Below are 22,421 nucleotides of genomic sequence, written 5' to 3'. Positions count from 1 at the left end.
GCCAAGATGGGTCAAAAATTTTTGAAAAAAGTGTGCTGAGGCCTTGCCCATTGGGCACTCAACTCGAAAGTGAAACGTAGGTATGGAATCATTTTGTCGTCCTCAACTCACATCATGTCAACCCCTTGTCACATCTTACCTAAACGGACAGACGGAAAGACAGACGGATGGACAGATCGGACGAGTAATCCTCCGTACTCCTGCATCTACATTCATGCATGTCTTAAGTTGTACCTAGACCCTGTACTACTGCAACTGGATATCACATAACATTGAAATCACCAATGGTAATTTTTCTATATGATTCCATTCATACAACTAGGTGTTTGCTTTTGTGCGTGTGTTTTTATGTTTGTCTGCGATACATACCTGTCTTGTGGTACTGGTGACACGTTGCATTTCTCCAATAAGAAGAGCACTACATCTTTGTGTCCTGAAAGTCATGGGGAAAGAAAACCAAAACAACAAAAATTTTGTAATATGCTTTGGCACATGGCACCAACCCTAATATCCGAGAACAGCATATTCTCTCTTAAATGCTCCCCTCTAATAAACGCCCTATTTTTTTATAAATGCTATCAAAATATCATTCAGTATACAGTAAGCCAAAAATTTAAGGTACCAGTTGTGTTCACCCCTGTATATCCTATATAAAGAAAAATGTGTCAAAATTAAAACAAGCAGCCAAACCTGTACTCTCTAGCTCTGATTTAAGACCTCATTTGTTGAAAATTAAAGAAACGGTGGTTTAAAACCTAAGAAACGAAATCAAAAGTTGCACTTTTGTGTTCTAATCAATGAAAGCACAACGCTAATTTTAACCTGTTAATCAATGGAAGCACTGCGCTGGTTCTCTTGTTCGTGAACACATTGTGTGCACATCAATAGGGCACGCAATGGAGCAAACTGCAACATTTACATTGGCATCTTCCTTGGGTTTTTGGATCATCATTACTTTATTTCTTGAACAATTTCAACAAATGAGGTCTTAAATTCGAGCTAAAAGATGCAGCTATTGGCTGTTGGTTCCAATTATGACATATCTGCCTTTGTTTAGGATATACAGGGGGTGAACGTAACTGGTACCTTAATTATTTGGCTTACTGTATATTGCCACATGGCATCAAAAGTGAAATCTGCTAATATAAACCTTGTGACTATTGAACTCAGATTCAGCTTCTGCCAGATGCAAGGCTGTCTTTTCATCATAGTCATTGAATGACACGGTGATGGGAGAGCCCTGCAATAAGTATGGCATCAACCCAGATAACCGATTACCTAAACCTCATAACTATCCAACTGACCTTCCGCGACTGCCAGATGTAAGGCTGTCCTGGTGTCACTGGATGACATGCGAGTGCCCTGCAATAAGTATTGCCACATGGCATCAACTCTGTCTGATTACCTAAACCTCATAACTATCCAACTGACCTTCAGCTGCTGTCAGATATAAGGCTGTCCTGCTGTCATAGTCACTGTATGACATGCGAGTGCCCTGCAAGAAGTATTGCCACATGGCATCAACCCTGATATCTAAGCTAACCCTCAAAACCACCAGACTATCTAACTAACCTTCCGCAGCTGCCAGATGTAAGGCTGTCCTGGCGTCATAGTCACTGGATGACATGTCTGTTCCCTGCAAGAAGTATTGCCGCATGGCACTCACATCACCATTGTAAGCAGCAAACAAGAGGTTGATCATCTGAGTTGCCTGTAGAACATAAAACAAGCTTTGATGTCAACATTTTTTACAAATGACGGAAAAATAGTGCGACTTAAGAAAATGTACAGTCTTTTCAAAGTTGGGTTAACAAGTCCACAACATGTTCCCTCCTTTTTTACTGTGAAAAAAAGTAATTTCCCTAAAAACTATCTTTTCCTCCTGCATAAAAATGTAGCCTCTACAATATAAAACTATCTTTTTCTCCTGCATAAAAATGTAGCCTCTACAATATATTTCCCTACAATATAACAGCGGTACCACTAGAAATAACCAGCAAATTGGTCAAATTACTTCAAAAATTATACATACATAATTTAGGAATGGATAGTATCTCCTTGAACAAAGTTCTTCTTCTTCCTCCTTATAAGTACCTCCCTCATATCGTCGGTCGCAACACATAGTGGCGTAGAGTGATTTTCCAAATTTTGTGTTTCACATAGTGGCGTATAGCTTTAGAGCTAACTATTATCCTATAACAGTTATTCCTTGTTAACCATTAAAGACACAGTTTAATAGTTTGAACCTTAAACTTCAATTTCAAATGGAATTGGGCTACTGAGAGATAACAGTGGAGAAGTATTAGTTACCATATCCTTCCAAAATGGTTTGCTCGGAGACATATTTTGTCCTTCACGTACGCCACTACGTGTTGCGACCGACGATATGTATGAGTATTATCGCACTGCGTACAGACAAGCTGTACTTATTTTTTACTCTGGAACCTAGAGTAGATGAGTGTATTTTTGAAATACAGTCAACAGTACCGGGATGATCCCCTGCTCTTTTCGAATAGCCTGTGATGTGCACGCTACATTAATGTGAGAAAATAGGCATGTACACGGGACCGACAGCTTAAAGTGCCCTCCGAAGCACTAAGTAAGGAGAGTGAAATGCCTTGCTCAAGGACACAAAGAGCCAGCCAAGCTCAGGCGGACCTGGGGTTCGAACCCTTAACCCTTGGATTCACAGTCCAACGCCTTACCGTTAGGCCACGCTCCCCTCTTTAAGGCGAAACAATAATGAGGAATTTAGCTGGTAGCCTAATAAGGAACTTTAAATTTCAACATACCCACGGACAGTGGCATATTTTCATTGAAGAGGTAAGTCAACAAAGTGAATTGTCCGACGAGAAATCAGCCCATCCCTGTTGTGTGGATGAGACGGGCAGACAGCAGAGCTGCCAACATTGGAATATGTAAATGCAGAAGATTGCTGCGAAGTGTAAAAAAAGCTTAGGATGTGGCGCTCTCGCGCCAAGGGCAGCGGCGCCGAAAGCTCCTGGATGTTAGCTTTTTGAGACCCTTAAAAATGCCTTTCCAAGGCTACTCAACCTTTTTTTGGCAAAAGGACAGGACAGTGGGTGTATAATTGATTTTGTTTTGATTTCTTAGCTAGATGGCTGTAAATGCAGAAGATTTAGCCAGATGGCTGCAAATGCAGAAGATTTAATATGTTTTGCAGAAGACAGAAGATTGTCAGTAAATGAGGAAGTCTTCTGCAGGATCAAGAAGGGTTGGCAGCTCTGAGACAGGCAACATTATACACATTGATAAGGCAAAATTTAAAGTGTCTGAAAGCTGCTGCTCACATTTGTTTCGCGGTGCGCCTTCACAAGAAATTGGCCAATAAATTTTTTTTCCCACATTTGTTTACAAAAATATCAGTAAAAATATGTTACAAAAATTTTGTTGGAAGACTTGTGTAATCAACACTTTAAATAAGTGAAAACATTTCATCATGTGTATAAGAATGTCATTTTCCACACTGGATTTTTAAAATCTTTCCCAGCTTTAAGGGGGTACTACACCCCTGCCCAATTTTTTGCATATTTTTGCATTTTTCTCAAAAATTATAGCGCATTGGTGACAAATAAGATATGTATGTTATAGGGCAAGGACTACAACTACTGCACTGGAAATTTTATTTCAGCACAGACAACAGTTGTGGAGTTACAGTCAAAAATGAGGGAAAACCAATATTTGATCAATAAATTTTCAGTACAGTAGTTGTACTCCTTGCCCCTATAATATACATATCTTACTTGTCACCAATAAGCTATAATTTTTGAGAAAAATGCAAAAATAGGCACAAAATTGGGCAGGGGGTGTAGAACCCCCTTAAGACCTAACCATTTTTTTCAAGGCCAAGGTCTCTGGGTATGCCATATCACTTACCCTACTCTCCCACCTGACACGCCTTGGATCCAGCTTCTTTCATGGCCAAGGTCTCTGGGTATGCCATATCACTTACCCTACTCTCCCACCTGACACGCCTTGGATCCAGCTTCTTTCATGGCCAAGGTCTCTGGGTATGCCATATCACTTACCCTACTCTCCCACCTGACACGCCTTGGATCCAGCTTCTTTCATGGCCAAGGTCTCTGGGTATGCCATATCACTTACCCTACTCTCCCACCTGACACGCCTTGGATCCAGCTTCTTTCATGGCCAAGGTCTCTGGCTATGCCATATCACTTACCCTACTCTCCCACCTGACACGCCTTGGATCCAGCTTCTTTGCGACATGCTGTAAGTCATCGTAGTTATGGAAGTTGAAGGTGGTAACCAAGTCCTAAATTGATAAACCGAAATAAGGAAACAAAAATATGGTAACATATAGTAATGCACTTCTTATATGTGAGTGGACACTACGAATGAGGCGTAAACTCGGCAACTTGCATTGAGTTACAGTGTAAAATGTATGTGAAGGTCGTATTCATAGGTATCAGGCGACAAGTATCTCATCAAGCACTGTTTAAACCAATCAATAATCATATTGCTGAAGAGGATAATAAGCTTCTACCTATTTCTATAGAATAGTTCTTGTCTTTGTTTGCTTTGGCTAGATCTTGTTCAAGTGGTGGGTAACAAAGCATTGTATGTATAACTAACAATTAACAATGAGAGGACATTCCTGAACCTCATTGACCTGGGGATGATTTGAAATGACCGTTTGACTGTTTGATATTTATTACCAGAAATGTGGAAAAAGAGACACATGTAGAACCGAAAAAAGCTACAATTTTGTTGAAGGAACAGAGTTCAACAAACCATATCCCCGCTTCTGGATATCGTTTGAAGTCAAATGATATACCATTTTAAAGCTTATGATATATATTTTCTAAACACGAAATAAAACAAAATTAACCGGGCCGACTTTACGGCTGATTTGTTGTGTCCAGTCACATATACTGAACGGCACCTGTTTTGACTGCCTGCAGACCTGAAACTGACCATTTGTGAAAAAAAAAAGGAATATAGGAAAAAATCATGCTAAAAAAGCTCAAATTGGGCTGAAAATAACAATGCATAAATTTCAGGAATAACAAAAGAGAAAATCAGCTAAAAAGATGAAAAGTTTCATATATGTGCCTGGTATGTTAGGAGAGCTATTTTTTAAATAATATGTTACATAGGAATCTGCATGCCTCTGACAAGGGGAGTCAAGTATCAGCTAACATCATACCCATTATGTTAGAAATTACCATATGTTAGGAATGACCACAACAATAATGGCTTGTGATACACCAGAATGTAACAGGTGAACCAGGTGCTTACCTTTCGGAACTGTGTGTGTCTGACACTGCTGCTATATTTATCTAGTAGAGTTAAGTATAACATCAGTGCCGTAGGTGAAGGGGACCTAGGATGAGTGGAGGCCTGTACCTCTTGGTACCAATGGGCCTGGTACCGATGGCTCCTGGGTAAATCGCGACCCGTCAGGTTTTTTGCCATATGCCAGTAAAAGAATTCTTTGATTTATGTTCTCTTTAAAACCAAATTTACTTCAATTTGGCTCACTATAGGTTAAATACCAACAAAATGTGCATGTGGGTCTAATTAACAAAGTGGCATGTCTATATGATCATCAACATTGATTTTTCATCATCATTAAGCTTTCTATATGTATACGCAGGGAAGCGAAGGTTGTTGAATTTAGAAGCCCTGAAATCACAGAAACCAGCCGTAAACCCAATACTAATGCCACAAGTCCCCCCCTCAACCCGTTACTACCTCAACGGGTTCTAAAACATACCTTAGTAGTCGAAGAAGATGCACGCTTTTCTTGCCAGGGCAAATACAGTTAAATATTGAGAAATGTAAGCAAAAAATAGCCAGAAAAGTCTCCATGACGAATATCAGATCCATAGAATTCAGTGTTTCTATAGGTTAAATACCACTAATTATGTATTACACGTGTTTCAATGGGAAAATGCCTAATTTCGGGTGGAATTTTCTCATATTCAGAACTCTCACAGTTCAATGCCACCAATATCAGGTGAAACTATATGATTTAGATGCCAAATGATCAAAAATTCAACATGGGTTGACCTGAGAACCGTAAACACCTTAAAATGACAGTGCGCCCTCGAAGCTGAAAGTTACAATATGATAAGGCGACTATTTACTAAAAACCGAAGCCGTGCGTATGAATTTTGGTACTATTACATCAAAAATGTCATATAATGAGAGAAAATGTACCATTTTGAAGCATCAAACTCTAAAAAGTACTTTTTTGGCTATATAACTTGATCAATTTCAGCGATTTTAATGCAGTCTTTTCGAATGCCATGAAAACAAATAGTTCCTCATCGTATTTCAATGTATCGCCCAGGCCTATTAGTGGTCTTTAACCTATAGGAGTAGCAAATATGTGAGTGTTTTGAATTTGGTAACACAATTCTGGGCAGCTCACCGGGACAGCTTGGACATTTTGGAACACACCCTTTCAATTCCTGATTTTAGCCTCATAACAGGTCCTTACCTTACAGAACTGCATGCCTCTGACACTGTTGCCATATTTATCAAGTGGAGGCGAGTATAACATACAACCCATCACGTTAGGGATGACCACAATGATGGCTCCTGATACACCGGATTTAGCCGGCATACCAACCTGCAAAAGAATGATATAATTGGCACAAATATTAGGAATATACATGTAGAGTGCACACTTGTAAATAGGAATCTCCTCACGCCGTCCGGGCAAAAAATGGAAAACTGCAATGTTACTTTGATTGTCTATTACAAATGAACAAGATCAGACTTTTTACAGAGATTTGCTTTCAAAATTCAAAACTTTACAAACATTAAATTTCACCTAAGTTTTATTTAGCAAAACAGAATCATATTTGTTTAATCGCACTAAATTTACTGCTGCTGTATTTTTGTATTGTTATAAAAATCCATTCTATTTTGTGAATGCTGCATCATTGGATATGAACAATAAAATATATTGTTATTGTGCTGAAAATGTACCATTGTGTTTAGTGTGTTTATTGATTTGGATTTGATCCTTAATTTCCCAGATACCAGAGTCTCAAATAGATGATGGCAAATGTGGCAATCGCCTTGTGGATGTGGATCTGCTGGAAACCTTCATCAAGAACTTCACACTTTTGTCTGCAAATTCTGCTTTTCAATGGGATGTGTACTTCAGTTCTGGGTGGACCATGATCATGAATGGGATACACACCTGGGGCTGAAGTGCACCAATTCTAGGCGCCGAAAATATTCAAAAGCAAATATGTGGAAAGAATCAACAAAACCAGACCCTAAACTTTGTAACTCTGATGAAATCAATTTTTGTATCTGCCGTAAGATGTATGGCCTCTAGGGTATACTTCTAGCCAAAATCTTACATGAGCTATGAGACGTGAGCACATATCTCCTTACCTGGCGAGGCTTCATTGGCTACCTGTCCACCAACATGTTAATTTCAAGTTTCTTGTTTATACAAAAATGTATGTATCAATATCTTAAATGGCTCTCTAACCAACATACCTCTCCTCTGATATTGCTTTATACAACATTCAAAAGTTTCTTTCTGGCTCTACTCACTGGTGCAGATTCCACAGGACATGTCAGCAGCCCCTACAACTACACCTAAAGTGCCCCAGTTGAAATGCCCAAAACACCCAAATCGATCACATCCAAGAACGTATTCTCACCTAAGGTCCATTCTCCTACTACTACTTCACCTAAAACACAGGCCATGTCATCAGCAGCCCCTACAATTACACCTAAAGCGCCCAAGTTGAAATGCCCAAAGCACCCAAATCTATCACATCCAAGAACATATTCTCACCTAAGGTCCATTCTCCTACTGCTACTTCACCTAAAACACAGGCCATGTCATCAGCAGCCCCTACAATTACACCTAAAGCGCCCAAGTTGAAATGCCCAAAGCACCCAAATCGGACGCCGGATCATTCTCAACTAAGGTCCATTCTCCTACTGCTACTTCACCTAAAACACAGGCCATGTCATCAGCAGCCCCTACAATTACACCTAAAGCGCCCAAGTTGAAATGCCCAAAGCACCCAAATCGATCACATCCAAGAACGTATTCTCAACTAAGGTCCATTCTCCTACTGCTACTTCACCTAAAACACAGGCCATGTCATCAGCAGCCCCTACAATTACACCTAAAGCGCCCAAGTTGAAATGCCCAAAGCACCCAAATCGGTCACATCCAAGAACGTATTCTCACCTAAGGTCCATTCTCCTACTGCTACTTCACCTAAAACACAGGCCATGTCATCAGCAGCCCCTACAATTACACCTAAAGCGCCCAAGTTGAAATGCCCAAAGCACCCAAATCGGTCACATCCAAGAACGTATTCTCACCTAAGGTCCATTCTCCTACTGCTACTTCACCTAAAACACAGGCCATGTCATCAGCAGCCCCTACAATTACACCTAAAGCGCCCAAGTTGAAATGCCCAAAGCACCCAAATCGGTCACATCCAAGAACGTATTCTCAACTAAGGTCCATTCTCCTACTGCTACTTCACCTAAAACACAGACCATGTCATCAGCAGCCCTACAATTACACCTAAAGCGCCCAAGTTGAAATGCCCAAAGCACCCAAATCGATCACATCCAAGAACGTATTCTCAACTAAGGTCCATTCTCCTACTGCTACTTCACCTAAAACACAGGCCATGTCATCAGCAGCCCCTACAATTACACCTAAAGCGCCCAAGTTGAAATGCCCAAAGCACCCAAATCTATCACATCCAAGAACGTATTCTCACCTAAGGTCCATTCTCCTACTGCTACTTCACCTAAAACACAGGCCATGTCATCAGCAGCCCCTACAATTACACCTAAAGCGCCCAAGTTGAAATGCCCAAAGCACCCAAATCGGTCACATCCAAGAACGTATTCTCAACTAAGGTCCATTCTCCTACTGCTACTTCACCTAAAACACAGGCCATGTCATCAGCAGCCCCTACAATTACACCTAAAGCGCCCAAGTTGAAATGCCCAAAGCACCCAAATCTATCACATCCAAGAACGTATTCTCACCTAAGGTCCATTCTCCTACTGCTACTTCACCTAAAACACAGGCCATGTCATCAGCAGCCCCTACAATTACACCTAAAGCGCCCAAGTAAAACGCCCAAGCACCCAAATCGGTCTCATCCAAGAACGTATTCTCACCTAAGGTCCATTCTCCTACTGCTACTTCACCTAAAACACAGGCCATGTCATCAGCAGCCCCTACAATTACACCTAAAGCGCCCAAGTTGAAATGCCCAAAGCACCCAAATCGATCACATCCAAGAACGTATTCTCACCTAAGGTCCATTCTCCTACTGCTACTTCACCTAAAACACAGGCCATGTCATCAGCAGCCCCTACAATTACACCTAAAGCGCCCAAGTTGAAATGCCCAAAGCACCCAAATCGATCACATCCAAGAACGTATTCTCACCTAAGGTCCATTCTCCTACTGCTACTTCACCTAAAACACCACCTATACCAACTACGATAGCCATACCCGCAAAAACATCAAAGCCACAGCCTCATAAGGCCAACTCTGGAATATGCATCGATCATGTGCATGGGAACCCCACACCCAAGTAGACATCAAGAAAATTGAAGGCATATACAGAGAAGATCAGAGTAGCTAGATTCACCATGAACAACTAAAAGAGAGATAGCAGCATTACCAGTATGCTGAACACTTTGGATTGGGACAAACTGCAAGAAAGGTGCAAAAAAGCATGCCTATCTGCAATGTTTAACCCCATGAGAACTACCTGCCAATTGGCCAAAATGAAGTTTTCATTATCAATTGGCCCAATCAGCAACATTGTTGGAATAATTTCATCACACAAAAAATTGGGGTGAATTATTTGCAAACCTCCATTCTGATTGGTGATTAAAATGAAAATATCATGTAATTAACCAATCAGAGGTAGTGTTAGATCGGCAGGTAGTGCTGAGGGGGTTAAGATCCAGAAGGGACTTGTGGGCATCCACCGAGACATGTACCTTACAGACTGCCATGACACCAGGACAAGGACATACACTAAATCCAAGCTGAAAACGGGCAACACAACCAAGAATATTTTCAAGTGCTCCTACTTGCCACGCACGACTACTGACTGAAACAACCTGACTGAAAGATATCACATCAGCACAAACACTGCACAGCTTCAGGAGGCGGCTCATAAAGTACTTTTTCGCACACTCTCACATATTTGCACGCGTTTAACCAGTTGAAGCTGTCGACTCAACCATATCCAGATCCAGAACATGAACATATCCCAGCAATTCCATATTTACTCTATACCGACCATACCCTGGCGATGCGGTCAATTGTATTAAGCAAAATAATGAACTTTTTAAAAGTGCTACAAGTATCACAACATGCCAATGTTCAGGGTAAGATAAGAAGAGCCATCATTATCCTCGGTAGCGCTATTAGGCCATCTGAATTTAATAGTTCATCTCAAAGCCCCCATGCGCATTAAAAATATTGCCCCCTTTTTGCTATTTTTTTCAAAATCCACACACAAAAATATCACGTCTGTCAGACGTCAAAATAGCCTAAATCGTAAATCTCAATAAAATTCTTCATCTTGACCACTGTGAAACTGCCTTGAGAAATGAAACAGTGGTCTATTCTTGTCAAAAAGCTCGTTCAACAGATAAAACAAAATTCAAATAAAACAATATTAAGTTTATTAACCCTAAAACAACCGTATTCCGCATTAGGTTTTCAAATTGGGAAGGGCTTGAGACAAACTACTAAATTAAGATGGCCTTATACGACTAACCATAAGTGGCTTTTTAGTCACTCATCCATACACAGAATATGCTAGCCAGCTTATGTGCTTTTCAGCTGTTAACCACACCTTTTGACTAAAAATATGTAGTTGGCAGGGTGTCTATGACATGAGCAACTTACCTAACACATACACACATATCAATTTACCTGGAAAGCAAACTGCCCTGAGTAGTCATACATTCCGCATGATGACATCAGTGTGAGGGCGTCTCTCACCGCGAATGGTTCAAACACTTTCTGTCCTGTGATTGGACAGATCCGCCATTGGCCAGCGTCGCTGCAATGACCGAGCCCGAGTCGCAGGTGACTTGCATTGAGCATACCTGAAAAAAAAAAGCATCACAATTTTAGTACAGCGAGTATACAAACTGGACGCAATCTTGCACATCAGCAGCTCCCAGCAATAAAGAATTATATATTAACATTTTGCAGTTGGATTCCATGTGTCTCGCATGCTTTTCAGTAAACTCAAAATTGATGGGTGCCAATCATTTTCATACGACCTGTACATATGCCATCAAATAACCATGCTCCATTGTACATGTAGTATCACAGATTACTTGTAATTCTTGTACATTGTGTTGTCTCTCTATCCCTCCACCCCTCTTCTGAGCCCTCTCCATCCCTCTCCAATATCACCCTCATCATACCAGGAAGTTCAACTCAGCTGTCTCCATCATGGTACCCTCTAGTACATTGTTACTGAAATTTTGTACATCGTTGTGTTGTCTGTCTGTCTGTCCCTCCTCCCCTCTTCTCAGCCCCTCCACAATCACACTCATCCCACCCAACATACCTTGAAGTACAACTCGGCTATCTCCATTGTCGTAGTATATTGTGAGGTTATCATTCCTCCCCCTCCCCTCCTTCCCTTCTCCCCTCCACTCAGCCCCCTCATCCCCTCGACATACCTGGAAGTACAACTCAGCTATCTCCATTGTCGTAGTATATTGTGAGGTTATCTATCCTCCCCCCCCTCCTTCCCCCTCCTCTCAGCCCCCTCCACAATGCCCCTCATCCCCTTGACATACCTGGAAGTACAACTCAGCTATCTCCATTGTCCTAGTATATTGTGAGGCTATCCTTCCCTTCTCCTCTCAGCCCCTCCACAATCACACTCATCCCACCCAACATACCTAGAAGTACAACTCAGCTGTCTCCGTTGTCCTAGTATATTGTGAGGTTATCTATCCTCCCTCCTTCCCTTCTCCCTCCTCTCAGCCCCCTCCACAATCCCCTCATCCTCTTGACATACCTGGAAGTACAACTCAGCTGCCTCCATTGTCCTCGTATATTGTGAGGTTATCTATCCTCCCTCTCCCGTCCTTCCCTCTTCTCAGCCCCCTCCACAATCCCCCTCATCCCCTCGACATACTTGGAAGTACAACTCAGCTGTCTCCATTATCCTAGTATAATTTCTGTAATTCTAGTATTATATTAATTAGCCTAATATTTCTTTCAAGGTGGTGTAACGCTCAATTCAGGCTTTTGCCTTTTGTTACATCTCCGCCATCTTTTTTTAAATTCTATTTTGCCGTTTTGTTAAATTTGCTTGCATGTATTTTGATATGATGGAAATAAATAAAATATGTATGTAAAATATGTATGTATATTGTGAGGTTATCTATCCTCCAACTCCCCTCCTTCCCTTCTCCCCTCCTCTCAGTCCCCTCCACAATCCCCCTCATCTCCTCGACATACCTGGAAGTACAACTCAGCTGTCTCCATTGTCCTCATATATTGTGAGGTTATCTATCCTCCCCTCCTTCCCTTCTGCCCTACCCTCCTTCCCTCCTCTCAGCCCCCGCCACAATCCCCCTCATCCCCTTGACATACTTGGAAGTACAACTCAGCTGCCTCCATTGTCCTTGTATATTGTGAGGTTATCTATCCTCCCTCTCCCGTCCTTCCCTCTTCTCAGCCCCCCTCCACAATCCGCCTCATCCCCTCGACATACTTGGAAGTACAACTCAGCTGTCTCCATTATCCTTGTATATTGTGAGGTTATCTATCCCTCCCCCTCACCTACTTCCCTTCCCCCCCCCCCCCTCTCAGCCCCCTCCACAATCCCCCTCATCCCCTCGACATACCTAGAAGTACAACTCAGCTGTCTCCATTGTCCTCATATATTGTGAGGTTATCTATCCTCCCCTCCTTCCCTTCTGCCCTACCCTCCTTCCCTCCTCTCAGCCCCCTCCACAACCCTCCTCATCTCGATGACATACCTGGAAGTACAACTCAGCTGTCTCCAATGTCCTCGTATATTGTGAGGTTATCTATCCTCCCCTCCCTCCTTCCCTTCTCCCTCCTCTCAGCCCCTCCACAATCCCCTCATTCCCTCGACATACCTTTTTTGTACAACTCAGCTGTCTCCAATGTCCTTGTATATTGTGAGGTTATCTATCCTCCCCCTCCTTCCCTTCCCCCCCTCTCAGCCCCCCTCCACAATCCCCCTCATTCCCTCGACATACCTTTTTTGTACAGCTCAGCTGTCTCCAATGTCCTTGTATATTGTGAGGTTATCTATCCTCCCCCTCCCCTCCTTCCCTTCTCCCCTCCTCTCAGACCCCTCCACAATCCCCCTCATTCCCTCAACATACCTTTTTTGTACAACTCAGCTGTCTCCAATGTCCTTGTATATTGTGAGGTTATCTATCCTCCCCCTCCCCTCCTTCCCTTCTCCCCTCCTCTCAGACCCCTCCACAATCCCCCTCATTCCCTCGACATACCTTTTTTGTACAACTCAGCTGTCTCCAATGTCCTTGTATATTGTGAGGTTATCTATCCTCCCCCTCCCCTCCTCTCAGCCCCCTCCACAATCCCCCTCATTCCCTCGACATACCTTTTTTGTACAACTCAGCTGTCTCCAATGTCCTTGTATATTGTGAGGTTATCTATCCTCCCCCTCCTTCCCTTCTCCCCTCCTCTCAGACCCCTCCACAATCCCCCTCATTCCCTCAACATACCTTTTTTGTACAACTCAGCTGTCTCCAATGTCCTCGTGATATTGTGAGGTTATCTATCCTCCCCCCTCCTTCCCTTCTCCCTCCTCTCAGCCCCCTCCACAATCCCCTCATCCCCTCGACATACCTGGAAGTACAACTCGGCTGTCTCCATTGTCCTCGTATATTGTGAGGTTATCTATCCTCCCCCTCACCTACTTCCCTTCACCCCCCCCTCTCAGCCCCTCCACAATCCCCCTCATCCCCTCGACATACCTGGAAGTACAACTCGGCTGTCTCCATTGTCCTCGTATATTGTGAGGTTATCTATCCTCCCCCTCCCCTCCTTCCCTTCTCCCCTCCTCTCAGCCCCCTCCACAATCCCCCTCATCCCCTCGACATACCTGGAAGTACAACTCGGCTGTCTCCATTGTCCTCGTATATTGTGAGGTTATCTATCCTCCCCTCACCTACTTCCCTTCACCCCCCTCTCAGCCCCCTCCACAATCCCCTCATCCCCTCGACATACCTGGAAGTACAACTCGGCTGTCTCCATTGTCCTTGTATATTGTGAGGTTATCTATCCTCCCCCTCCCTTCCTTCCCTTCTCCCCTCCTCTCAGCCCCCTCCACAATCCCCCTCATCCTATTGACATACTTGGAAGTACAACTCAGCTGTCTCCATTATCCTCGTATATTGTGAGGTTATCTATCCTACCCCTCACCTACTTCCCTTCACCCCCCCCTCTCAGCCCCCTCCACAATCCCCTCATCCCCTCGACATACCTGGAAGTACAACTCGGCTGTCTCCATTGTCCTCATATATTGTGAGGTTATCTATCCTCCCCTCCCTTCCTTCCCTTCTCCCCTCCTCTCAGACCCCCTCCACAATCCCCCTCATCCCATTGACATACCTGGAAGTACAACTCAGCTGTCTCCATTGTCCTCGTATATTGTGAGGTTATCTATCCTCCCCCTCACCTACTTCCCTTCACCCCCCCCTCTCAGCCCCTCCACAATCCCCTCATCCTCTCGACATACCTGGAAGTACAACTCAGCTGTCTCCATTGTCCTCGTACATTGTGAGGTTATCTCTCCTCCCCCTCCCTTCCTTCCCCTCCCCCCTCCTCTCAGCCCCCTCCACAATCCCCCTCATCCCCTCGACATACCTGGAAGTACAACTCAGCTGTCTCCATTGTCCTCGTATATTGTGAGGTTATCTATCCTCCCCCTCCCTCCTTTCCTTCTCCCCTCCTCTCAGCCCCCTCCACAACCCCCCTAATCTCCTTGACATGCTTGGAAGTACAACTCAGCTGTCGCCATTGTCCCAGTATATTGTGAGGTTATCTATTCTCCCCTCCTTCCCTTCTGCCCTACCCTCCTTCCCTCCTCTCAGCCCCCTCCACAACCCCCTCCCCCATCTTGTTGACATACCTGGAAGTACAACTCTGCTGTCTCCATTGTAGTATGGCCTGGAGGGAAGCAGCGATGTTCCTCCATCAGGTAACCCATGGCATAGTTACGGAAACCGGTGCTCTTCTCAGAAAGGAACCTACATATAAACAAATTGCAATGGTGGATTTGGTCAAGTATGTGCTATATATATGTAACAGTCTAATACCCTGAAAGAGGTCCTTTGAAAATATTACAAGTTAAAGAGATGAAACAGAAGAAAATATGCACACACCAAATGGCAAACAAAATGTTAATGTAACTTAGTATAGTGTCACATCATAACATGCAAATATTCTACAGGAAGGTATTAGGGGCCAGCCCCATGAAATTTCCGTGTCGTTGGACAGATGTTTCAAATGGACAAATCATATATCAACATGTTCAGAAGAGTCTGTAGAATCTTGAAATTCAAACAGATCTGTTGTCAAGTTTGTAACCCACGAGTTGTCAAGTTTGTAACCCACAAGTTCTATTCCATTTCCATGGCAACAGTCACTCTATTTAAGGATTTTTGTTATTTTTTACCTAAAAAATGGCTATTTCTTGAAACTAAATGGAGTAAAAACTTCAGGTGTGCAGAACACATGTCACAAGGATATTTGATATATATGTAAACAAATTCATCACTTAATTCAATACATTCAATTTATGGGTAAAAATGCCATTTTTTTGTTCAGTTTTGCATCTTGAAAAGTGTATCACAAAATTTTTCTGTGACCTATGGTTTTTGACCTATGACCTCTTGAAATTCATTACTAGGCCTAAAATGCATGTTTTTTTGGTCATTTTAGCCAAAAAATGACCCTTTTTCACCATTTTTAGCAATTTCTTGCATTATAAAAGTTTGAATTACACTTTTATAATATTGATATACAGGTCTTCTTTAACTTTATGCTATTAGGAGAATTCAAAGAGAAGACAGTTTCCATGGACACGGCCATTTACACCCATTTTTTGTTTATTTTACTGGGAAATTAGCATATGCATTTATGGCCGTTGCCATGGAAACTGCATAGTGCATACTCGGTTATAAGCGCATAAATGAGCAAGTGCCCACTAGTAAGGCAGCTAAATACGCAAAGAGCAAGTGCTGCACTTAATGACCCCAAATATTATTATATAATGGGACATGATAAAGAAATGACAGCTGGCTTTGAAGACTTCGGTTTGAAAATGTCTATTGCTGCCTGTATAACGAAATAAAACTCAAGATGTGAATGTGCATTTTATTCTGTTTAATATTTGCCCTAACTTCCCTCACCCTTCAAGTCCTGTCCTTATGCCGGGTTGTCACTGGGGGTGGTGAGTAGAGTGTGGGCGCTTCCCGGGGGGGTACTCAAGTTTGGTTTTGGTAGGGACGTGCCACTGAGAATTTGAAAGTGGACCCATAAATATACCAATTTTTCAAGAAATTTGGACCCATTTATATACCAAAAGTCAAAATTTTCGGCCGTATTTAACCCAAATTGTCTTAGTTTTTACAAATTTTCCCAAAAATTTTGGGAAAATTTTAGCTAGATTAAGGAAAAATTGGGCTATTTTCCAAAAAAAATTGAGAAAATTTTGAAAAAGGACCCATTTATATACCAAAATAGGCTTTGAAAAAGGGGTCATTGATATACCAAAAGGCTGAAAATGCTACCCATATTTGCGGCACGTCCCCGTATGGTCATTTGTACTGAGAACCCCCCTGGGGGGCGCTTGTATGAATATACCACCATGTGGGAGGAGTTTCTATCTATAGTGAGTGTCAAATATATTGCAAAGAAAGGAAAATAATATGCAGTAAATGGTGCAACCTGAAGCTACATGGTTATGCAAAATGCTATGCAAAAAGCAAATGTTATGCAAAAAGCTGCATGGTTATGCAAAAAGTTATGCAAATGTTATGCAAAAAGCAAAATGTTATGCAAAAAGCTGCATGGTTATGCAAAATGGCAATGGATGCTGTGGGAAAGCTGAAATCAAAGACTACAATGTACTACAGAGGTCCCAGCATCATCCGTTAATGTGGGCCGATCGTTCCATGAAGTTCGGCAGACAAAACTGCTAAGCACATATTTTTATAATATTTTGCGTAAACGAGAAGACACGCAACACTCTATGACCCGAAGGTATGCAACACTGGTGTGATAGTTATACGCACGATTGAACGATCCGCACTTATGAATATGCGAGAATATGTTTGCGAATAGTCCGCAGCAGTCTGTGGCTGAAATGCTGGGGGTGCAAAGAAAAGGCAAGCAAGCAAGCAGTTTCTATGTCTTAGGTGCAATACTTCAAACAGCAAGAGAATCATGTCCAAACTTCCCCCTTGTGTTAGACAAGTGTGAGGCTAGCACAACAATGTTCTGTCACTACAGCTGAATATAGTTGCCCTATTTCCCAGATTAAAAAAAAAAAAAAAGCGCAGTGATTTATAGTGCGCACGACAGGCACAACGCCTAGACGTTGATCCACAAGCCTCAGCATACTTTACAGGTTGTCGCTGACCACTATGGCCCCACATCATTCCATAAACCATTAAACAACAATTCAGGGACTTTGCTGCTTCAAGAGCGCACACCCTAGACAAACCACAAATAACCATCGCAACCAGGATCAGCTCCCCGAGTTTCGTACGGGTTACAACAAGACAAAGTGAGTTCCTTGTCCAGGGGAATTTCAAGCGAACTCAATTTTTCCACGAGAGCATACTAGGCACCACCAGGGTTCGAACCCGCAACCTCACGCACCATAGTCAAACGCCTTATCGATTGAGCTAACTTGACTGCTAAACCATGAAGTATTTTGCTTTAGCTCACACTGTACGTTTACTATGGGGATGTGGCCGGTGGATGAGGTTGTAGAAAAATAGTCACAAAAAACACAGAGAAATTGCTAGTTGTGTCGTTTGCGATTGACTAATGAATTGGCATGATTAGCTCATGAATATTTATGAGGTGCAATAGAACAAAATATTACATGCCAATGATGGTGCAGCTGCTTTTCAAACATGCTTCACAACAAATTAACACATTTTGGTTTGAATTTTTTATGATATGAGAACATCACTAAACCATTCATTAAAAACATACACAAATTCAACCTGAAATGGAAGCACAAATGAAGCTTTTATGCAGAAAAGGCGGTACACTTTCAAACACTTTAAAAGCAGTGCCATTGGGTACATGAAGAACATATTGGTTTAAAAGGCTTGTGCCTACACTATCAGCCTTTGCATGAAAACTGCAATATACATTCAAAATCCATGTTAATTCAATTTTCTCTCCTTTTTAATTTTCTTTACATTTCCTTACAAAAATGTATTAACTGTTATTTTCCCACGATCAGGTTTGCCATTTTTCTTATGCTGTGCACGAAAAGAAAATTTGCATGGTCCCTTAACAGCCAAAGTTAAATAAAGAATTAAATTTGATGTGAAAAGCAGCACCTCAATATACTCTTTTAGATTTTGCTCCCAATTTTTTTTCAATAGTTTTTACCCCATCCGTATGACCAATTTCGTTACGCACCCGATCATTGTGTCCCATGCTTTGTACGTAAGTGAAAATGACAAAACCTTCGGCATACTATGTTGATGCTACAAAGAGCAGGCCACCAGGCACCCCTTGCATTCCTACGAAGAAATCTTGGGACACCACATAATCATCTCAAGTTACGGTGAATCGTTAAGTTCTATTTTAACCAGCCTGGTTTTTGGTCCGTCTTGCGGTTGGGTTCTGAAACTGATTTGATACCGTCCAAAACATACTCCTTGATTGCTTGGCAAAGTTGGACAGGGTTGTGAGTGCGCAATACTATTTATTACTCTCTTAAGTGCTTGTAGAGTTTGGATTTGGAGACCGCTTTCTTGTCCGTTGAGATAATAATGTATAGGATGTTCCAGTCTGTCTGAGGGCCTAAGCATACGGTCAAACTCGGGTCATAACTTTGACATACATGTGACAGAAAGTCAGTTACAGATTAAGGTTCACAACTTTGAACTTTGACCTAAGTAATAATAGCCTATGTATATTCAATATCATGCCACGTTTCCCCTTCATGTTTCCCCTTCTGGTCTGTCTTACAGTTTGGGATGTTCCCCCACCCCCACCCCAACCCCAGCTGACTCACGGCTGCTGCAAGTAAAGCACTGTTGCAAGCTTGCGCAAGGGCAAAATGTGAGTAATTAGAAACATAAACTGCCTCTGTTAGACTGAACTTCATAGTCCAGCAAAAATACTTCATTAATAGCAGCAGTTTGTCTACTAACCTATACAAAAATAATTATGCTGTTAATTAAGGCGTATCTTAATACCTAGGGTAATCTGCTGCAATTTGAAGTTGACCTTTTGCATGTCATGACCCTGACATAGCGTCAGTTGCAGATTAATGTTCATGACTTTGAACTTTGACCGTAACAATAAATGTATAAGATCAATTTCATGCCATATGTATACACAAAATGTCAGTTGCAAGTTATGGCTGACCTTTTCGTAAGGTCAAGGCCAGTGTTCGAAATATGCCTCAAAAAGTTACAGGCCAGCTGGGCTTGACCTTAAAAGTTACCGGCCAGCCAGGCTGGCAACTAGATGCCAGTCAGAAAAGTTACCGGCCAGGCCAAAAAGTTACAGGCCAATGGCCTGCTGACCGGCCCTATTTCGAACGCTGGTCAAGGCATTGAGCTTTTAACCTTCATGATAAATTGTGCATAAGGTCAACCTCAGGTCAGTTGCATGCAAATGAGACTGTATAATGTCCTGGTATAATGCCTGGTAGAAATGGACTTCTATATACACGCTAGCTGCAAGCTCTTGGCTCATGATATGGCTTATGCCTAAAAAAATTGTTTGATTGGCGTAATAAAAAAATAGGGTAGGTAGGTAGGGATTTTTTTTCTTTACTTTTAAAGCTGTAAATTGCGTTTGAGAAAGACCTTTCTTTCTAAATTTTAAAAATGAATAAATAAATAAATAAAGCCAGTGTTGGCCTACTTTTGGGGTCGGTCGGGTTATGCGCCAATCAAACATTTTTTAGGCCTTAGTGACGTACAGTTCTATACTCCCTGATTTAGAACATTTATGTAATTATATATGTATAAGGCAACAACAAAAACTACAATCTGTTCTACTGTTCAACTGACTCAGGTTGGGCTATTCCATTTAAAATCCACACTACCGCTGAATATGAATTTCAAATGGAATGAACACATTGAAGACAGATTCAACTTAAACCTTACACAGAAGGAGGCTGAATTTCAAATGGAGCTGCGTAATTTGTTCATTCCAATTGAAATTCGTACTCCCCCTGTGAAAGATAATTCCAAAATCTTCCACGGGGTAGTGTGAATTTTAAATGGAATAGCCCATTTTACAGTGGGGGGGCGTAACTGTATGCCTGAAGTGGATTCATTTTAACAGATTTCTTGGGGAGAATGCAGATTTTTCAGACTTTTTAGATTTATTAGGGTCATTTAGCCTCTTCTGCCAGTAGAACAAGTTTTGAGTTTTTTTCGGTTCCTGTTGTTTTAGTCATCTAATAAGCTATTATATCGCAAATTTTAAAAAAATCAACATTATTTGATATCAGAAGGACATTCCTTGTATTCAAAATACAATTTGATGTCTGATGTGCTCTCAGGTTCCACAAAAAAATATATGAAAATATCACTGTCCAAATCCCTTAAACTTTGGTAAATTTCAAATCATGCTATAATTTTGACAAACTTATTGTTTAAATCTTGATTAATTACAAACTTCAAAGTATTATGATAAAATATTCATAAACCTATCAAACTGTACGCACTAACAGCGCCCTCATGAGCCCAGAGTGCTTACTCACGTATGCGTTACAGAATCCCAAGTATTCATCCCCAGCCATTTCTTTGAATCTCTGCATAATGAAGTCAAATCGATCAGCGGGACTCACGTCTGACTGGAATTATTATAATAAAAATGCGTATGCTTAAAAAAAAATCAGCACAACATTTAAAGCAAAAAAAAAAAGAAATGAAAATCAATCAGGATCAACACTGAAGCAGGAACCAAGCCAACCGGACAGTCGCAAGCAACGACAACGTGCCACCGAAAACCCTATTTAACTTACGTGGCGTTACAAAATCCGACATTCTCGCCTCCCGACATCTCCTTGAATTTGGACATGATGTAATCGAAACGATCCGCTGTACTTAAATCGGACTAAGCATTGGGCAAGATAAATGAAAAAGGAGAGAAAAAATGAAAACAATAAAAAAAAAATGGGGATTAGTATCTTACTAAAATACAAACCTTTGCAAAATCACACATTTCAAACCTTTCTGTGCACATAGACTAATCACCTAGACTTATGAGTGCCCATCCCTTACCACAGCGGGAGGTGAAGCCTCGTATCCACAGTGATATTGACCGAGTGTCCGGAGTAACTAGGTGCGAAGAAATGAAAAACGCGCTTGTTTGGGTGATTGCTACGCTGTTATCGCCCGCATCAAATCCAACATGTTCCGGGTTTGCGTCCTTGCCAAAATTATTGCTATGCTGTGTCGGCTTTACTAATCGAACCAAAGTCATTAGTCTAGGTGCTCGTTTGTCTGGGTCTGTGCACAAATGCGGCGCCTTCAAGGCTCTTCTGAACTTACATAGCGTTACAAAAGCCCACATATTCACCACCTGCTGTTTCTATCATTTTCTTGAATATGTATTCAAATCGGTCTGCTTGGTTCATTTGGCTCTGATGTGATTGACAGAAATCAGTATTATTGGAAACAAACAAATAAACAAACAAACAAATGGAAAAAAAAAGAAGCATGTACTGTACATGTACCTGTTAGATACATAGAACTAGAGAGCTGAATCAAGTTGTTGGTTTTGTTTTCATCTCACCAGAAAATAGAAATTCTCTCTGATCTGTCTCTCACTTGGTCCTTTTAGCTCTCCCTCCCCTCTGGCACCCCCCCCCCCCCCCTCCACCGTGGCATAGCGTGGGTCATCATATTGGGGGGCACCGACCATGATTGGGGGGAGGAACCGGGTCTGATTGGGAGGTACAAGCCATTTTTCGGCAATTTTCAAGTAATATTTTCTAAATTTTGAGATCGATTGGGGGATGAAGCTACGCCACTGACCCCCCCCCCCTCATCTGGCACTCCCCTCCTCTCTCTCTCTCATCAAGCAGTAGAGAACCATACACATTTTTGTCTTCAAAATTCAAAGAATGAAAAAAAAGTTACATGAAACACCA

At 41.9% G+C, this 22,421-nt stretch overlaps 1 protein-coding gene across 1 annotated transcript in view; it reads right to left on the bottom strand.

Moving 5' to 3' along the window:
* The window catches only part of LOC140162861 (glutaminase kidney isoform, mitochondrial-like), a 66,457-nt gene that overhangs the window by 15,794 nt on the left and 28,242 nt on the right, over window positions 1-22,421 (bottom strand). The window contains 8 exon segments of the mRNA XM_072186167.1: window positions 370-433; window positions 1,573-1,711; window positions 4,202-4,294; window positions 6,488-6,619; window positions 10,955-11,064; window positions 11,067-11,130; window positions 15,183-15,300; window positions 21,291-21,382. Of these exon segments, the coding sequence (XP_072042268.1) occupies window positions 370-433; window positions 1,573-1,711; window positions 4,202-4,294; window positions 6,488-6,619; window positions 10,955-11,064; window positions 11,067-11,130; window positions 15,183-15,300; window positions 21,291-21,382 (812 nt within the window).

The sequence above is a fragment of the Amphiura filiformis genome, chromosome 10 (assembly GCF_039555335.1).
Source record: "Amphiura filiformis chromosome 10, Afil_fr2py, whole genome shotgun sequence".
Taxonomy (NCBI): domain Eukaryota; kingdom Metazoa; phylum Echinodermata; class Ophiuroidea; order Amphilepidida; family Amphiuridae; genus Amphiura; species Amphiura filiformis.
This window is presented reverse-complemented; position numbering and strand designations above follow the sequence as displayed.